Consider the following 5,732-nt stretch of genomic DNA (forward strand, 5'->3'; position numbering starts at 1 on the left):
AAAACACTTTTTTTTTTTTTTTTTTTTTTTTTTTTTTTTTTCCCCCCCCTCTCCCTTGCTCAGAACATCTTTAATTAATTCTTGGCAAGACTACCTAACTCTGCATGTAGATAGGAATAAACTCCAGCAAAGCTGGGGCCTCCTGCAAGGCCACTCAGCTGGATCTCTCCACTCCAGGACTTTACATGAACATGCAGAATTTCTGGGCGTGATACTCCTGTGGCAGACAAGTGGATGTGGTAGAGCAAAGGCACCAATATTAGGACACACACACACAGTTGGGAAATGCAGGTGTCTAGACTCGAGATAGATAAATTATTTTGTAGACCATAAAGGCAACTGAAAACTCCCAGCTGAGAGAGCAGATCCAATCAGCAACCGTACAATCAGATCATTGCAGCATGAATGTCAGCAGCGAGCTCTGCACTGGCATTTCAGTGGCTCCTTTCTAGAGTAGAGCCATCTGAAAACAGCTGCCAGGTTTGGCAACATGACCTGAATAGCCACGTCTTCTAGGAGCACAGAAATCCCCACATCTCCCCATGAGTTGCAGAGCACTTTGTGCTACACCTTAGTCCCTGACCACACCTGCTACCATCAGGAGTTTTGTGCTAAAAGAAAATAAAGATGTACACATCAACTGAATATTCTCCAAACTGTGTCTTCCCTCCAGGCTTCTCAAAGTGCTGGATCCTTTCAGCAGCCTGCACAGATTGGAGCCCAAAGGACCTGCTTGGCATTGGGAGCGGAATCTTTCCAGGAAAGCAGTATAATGTGAAAATGCATTTCAATGCACCTTATCGACTCCCTTCGAAGGCTGCAGTACCTGCACCATCAGCATGGCTGAGGTCATTTGGGACCTACTTTGCATAATGTAAGCCAATTGATTTCCGTGGGCGCTTGGTGCCTATGTACACTTTAAGATCTAGATTTTAAGGGTGCCAAGTAAGAACATAAACCAATGTCAAGTGTTTGTGGTTTTTGTGACTCAGTTGGACGCGGAACTCAGTATCCTGTTAGCAATTTGCTTGAATAACATTTAAAATCTATTTTTCTAAAGCAGCAGAAAGACAGACAATCAGGAGGGCAGTAAAGGTAATAATCACTGAATTTGTTTCTGGATTTTCTCCCTCCGTCTTCAAAATACAAAAGTATTATTGCTGAAGTTGATTCTGATTTCCTCTCAGAAACTGTCTACTGTTTCTTCCATGGACAGTGCTGAAATATAATGCAAATGTGAGCAGTTAAAATATCGCTACTTGAAGGTGACAAAATCAGATTGGTGTATTAACTTGGTGACGTTTCTCTCCTTTTCCCCCGACCCTTCCTTAAACAGCACTGCTATTTTACAGCAACAGAAATCCTTTTGGAGTTCTGTAGCTGACTCGGAGCTACAGACCTTTACTACTGTGAGAAGAAGAAAAGGAGAGAGAGAGAGAGGTAATTTCTAAAGTGAAATTAAATTAACCACAAAATAAAACATTTCCAAAGACACTTAATTTCATGTCAGTTCAGAGAAGCCTTTTAGATTTATGCCACTTATAAATAAAATATCAGTACACACTTCAGGACTGTGGTACTTTTAATACTCTGTGTTGCAGTTCAGAAACTGTAAGAAAATGTAATTGGATCTTGTTATGCCTAAATTAATAATTAGAATCTGTTTTGGAACATATTCTTCTAATAAAAGAAGAAATAATAGACTTTGCATAATTATTAATCTTGTAATAATCCTCAGCTGTACAGATTGTTTTTCAGAAACACAAGCAGTGTCTTGCAGAAAAGATGACATTTATTGTCTTGTTTTTCTTCTGTATGCTGATGAACATGCTAACAGGTAAGGTTACTGATGAATTTATTCTCATTTATTTTTTCAAGCTGCCAGAAATATTTTGTTACTAATACAGTATCTTCTATTTAGTATCAGATATTGCTTGTGTATTATTGCAACTGCTCTGGCTGTTGAGAGTATTTGGTTTGTAGCACTGAGGGACTGCAAATGGGGAATTCCTTATTCAGCTGTTCAAGAAACAAAAAATGTTTGGCTATACAGAGGGTCTACATATGCATTAAAGAACTTGTCAGCTTCTGGCTACACAGCAAACCTTTTATTAACAGAAAGTCCTTCTGTGTGGGAGCTGGTACCGATGAGTTTCCTCTTTATTTACAGATGCCCGATCAATCCAGGATGGAGATGGTAATTCTTAATGTCTTTTTCTTTTCCTTGTATCACTAACAATTAAAAGAGTCATTTGTAACTCCCAGACCTGATCCCCAGCAGCGATTTTGGCAGGACGCTTACTAACTGCAGTGGGCTGTGGAAGGGCTTTCCTCTAGTTCTGGTGGAGAAAGAAGAGTGACTTTTTTGAAATTTAAAAAAATTTATTAAAAGCTGACATATTAATGTCTAATAATAGAGCTAATATACTTGCAGTCTTAAAAAAAAGGGGGGGGGTTATGGTCAAATCACTAATTCTGTTGTACAAAACTGTAATTGGAAAGCACCAGACTTAAAAGCATATTAGATGTCTGAGAATTTTGTCTGTCCTGAACACTAATACTATATGTCTGTCTGGTTATGGGCAAGAAATACTGACGTGCACGACAAAATGCTTAAAATTTACAAATTGCCACAAATCCAATTAAAGAAATGTTGGAATAAATCCCTTAGCACAGCTACCCTGTGGTTCGTGTCACGTTGCATGATTAGCCCATTGGATTAGTGTTTGCCTTTGATTAAAAAACTCCTTAACATCCTAATGATGTTTACACTGGCTTACTGATGATTGTATTAGTTAACCTCTCTTTGGTGTTTTCAGACAGAATTCTTTCTGAAAACAAAGTTGCTTAGAAGTATCTGCAATAACAAAGTACTTGCTGGTGTACATCCCCCTGTAACCAGCAGGATAGCCAGCAGCATCCTGAGTGCACAGATACAAATATGCAGGGAGAGTATTATAATAGATATGGAAAATAGAAATACATATACAAAATAAGGGCTAATATGATTACCTTTAATTCAAAACATTTTTCCCTATGCTCCATTATATTTCCTTATGGTTCTAAAATCTTTTGAATGTATCATCTCTGTTTTCACAAGTTTAAGGGTGCTATTGTATTTGTGCACAGCAAATATTTCTGCAGCAACCTCTTGGACAGTCAGGAGAGTGTGTGTCAATCTAAAAATAAAACGTTGTTCAGGCAGTAACATGTTGCTCTCATTACCAACAATTATGGTTTTCTTTCACACTGGGCCAAACAGCAGACTGCAAAGTGAATTTAAGGTCAGCTGGTATAAACAGTGAATTCTCCTCTGCAGACAGCATTTGGCTGGTTCATTTGATTTGGTATATGCCGCCTGTGCGCTGCAAACTTTACTCTGTAAAATTAAGGTCTGACAATAGGATTGTTGAAGGCTCTTAATTCCCACTAAAGATCCTGGTCCAAAGCTGAGCCTGGTGAGTGGAATGGCTCCCATCTATTTAAATGGGCTTTAAATCAAAATACTGGGTTTAGTTTTGCTGCAAAGACAGACATTTGTAACTGTGTGGTCTCAGCTAGTGTTTACATTTTATATATGCTTCTCTGTTTGCCCAGATTTGGGCCCAAGGGTGGTCGAGCTCCTGCATTTTCAGAATTGATTTTGTTTTCATTTTCCTGCTGAATTTGAAATCTTGTTTCAATGAGCATTTCCTATTTTCTCAGGTATTCCTAGAGCAGGCTGTCTTCCAAGTGGCAATGCCTTTCCTCTCCATTTCCTTAGCCTGTTTCCTATGGCCTGCTGAGATGAGGCACAACTCTGTGGTCCCAAGCAATGTCGGGGTAGCACAGACCCAGTCCCCGGGACCCTGGGGTGGATCCTGCACCTCTGGTTTCTGCTGTACTCAGCTGAGCTGCCTTGATGCTGGGATGGCAAGGGAGCAACTGCATGGCCCTTTCCCCTGGCTCTCCTGTGGGCAGAGCGGGCAGCTGCATGGGCACAGCATAGATGATGGCACCTTATTCTTTATATTTTTATATTGGGCAGAGGAAATGGTGTGGAATGAGGAAAAATAGCATTCAATTGCTATTGATCCTTGCTTTTAAATAACCAGCAGCCTCCTAGAAGTTAAAGCAGCCCAATGAATTCTTGAATTTCCCCAAATGCTGATGGTGTCCCTTAATTCCTGCTTTCCATCTTGTCCCACTCTGTCATTCCTGGTGCAACTGGAGCAGAGAATACTGGCTTCCTCTTCTGCAGAGCAGGGGCACGGAGAGGGGGAAATGGCTCTGCCTGTCTCTCTGCTGCTGGGGGAGCCCCACAACCCGAAACCATGTTGGCTCCCAGGCCCAAGATTTCAACAAAAATGCTTTGTATTGTAGTAATCTGCAATATTTTTTAATTATTTTTTTTTAGATCTCTACCAGGAATCTGTAGCCTTGCCATACTGGCCCTTCTCATCCAATGATTTCTGGTCCTATGTGGAATATTTCCGGACCCTGGGAGCCTATGACAGGATCGATGAAATGGCCAGAGCCTTCTTTGCCCAGTTTCCTTTTGGGAGTCACCTTGGCTATCACGTGCCCAACCACGAGCACTAACTGCTTTGCTCGTTTTTTGCTGAAACTGGTGCCAAGATGTGTAAGTGAATACATGGCTGCCAGCAACCGCACCTGAACGGCCCCTCAGCCACTTATTAATACTCATAGCAGTCATGCATGGAGTTTCATGCTTTATATAGTCTTGTCTTTTTTACAATTTATGCTTTTGTGCGAAATCAATAAACTCCTTGATTCTGTTGTGTGGTTTTGAGAAGTTTTTTTTACACAAAAAAAATGCTCGCAGCATTGACTCAGGAAACCACTCTCTGTGTGTATAGTAGTTAAATGCCAGCTCACCCCGTCTGGTAGCTGGAAGGACCACCAGTAGAATTCACAGCCTCATCCTTTGCAGCCCCTTGGCTAGCTCGACGCCATCTTCCTCACGTCAGGCCTGGGGCCTGCGCCCGGCCCCGCCGTTGCCATGGCGAGGAAGGCGGGGTGAGTAAAATGGCGGAGCCACCCCGCCCTCCTCGCCATGGCAGCGGCGGGGCCCGCCCCGCACAGGGCAACCAGAGAGAGGCGATACCGCCAAGCGCACAGAGCGGCAGGCCGCTGGCTGGCCTCGTAACGGAAGTAGGCGCTGTGCGTCCGGAAGCGGTGGCGCGACGGGGGCCGAGCGGGGTTGCCGCCATGAAGCCGGCGGTGGACGAGATGTTTCCTGAGGGAGCCGGTCCTTACGTGGATCTTGATGAGGTGAGGTGGGGAGGTGTTGGGGGAGCTGCCTGCGAGGTTGGGGATGGCAGGGCCGTGCTGCCCGGCCGCGGCCCGGCCGCTCTTAGCGCCTGCTTTCCCAGGCAGGGGGAAGCACGGGGCTGCTGATGGACCTGGCCGCCAACGAGAAAGCGGTGCACGCCGACTTCTTTAACGGTAAGGGCCGCCGCGCTCCGGGGGTCGGGAGGGGTAGGGGGTTACCGCGGTGCCTACCCGCCCGGCGGGGATGGTAACGCCTGGGGCCTGCCAAGTAACAGCTGCAGAAACTGGAGATTATCAAAACAAACCTCGCTTGGTTTCTCTCTGATCTCATGTCTGGTGCCTGGTAGTCGCTACAGTTCTCCCTGACCACGCTTCTAGTGAGTGGTGCGGTAAGAGCGCTTCAGTGTTTAAGTGATGCAGGTGGGGGTGATATAATGCTTGTTTCTCCTCTCCTGGAG

The 5,732-nt window shown here is 44.3% G+C and overlaps 1 protein-coding gene across 1 annotated transcript; it reads left to right on the top strand.

The window, feature by feature from the left end:
* The first annotated feature begins 1,785 nt into the window (after positions 1 to 1,785).
* Positions 1,786 to 4,581, top strand: OTOS (otospiralin). Its single transcript, XM_010568239.1, has 3 exons — positions 1,786 to 1,837; positions 2,171 to 2,197; positions 4,397 to 4,581. Exons 1-3 carry the CDS (start codon positions 1,786 to 1,788, stop codon positions 4,579 to 4,581), a joined length of 264 nt encoding a protein of 87 aa, XP_010566541.1.
* The last annotated feature ends 1,151 nt before the right edge of the window (positions 4,582 to 5,732 follow it).

Source organism: Haliaeetus leucocephalus, unplaced genomic scaffold (assembly GCF_000737465.1).
Source record: "Haliaeetus leucocephalus isolate CR32 unplaced genomic scaffold, Haliaeetus_leucocephalus-4.0 Scaffold240, whole genome shotgun sequence".
NCBI lineage: Eukaryota > Metazoa > Chordata > Aves > Accipitriformes > Accipitridae > Haliaeetus > Haliaeetus leucocephalus.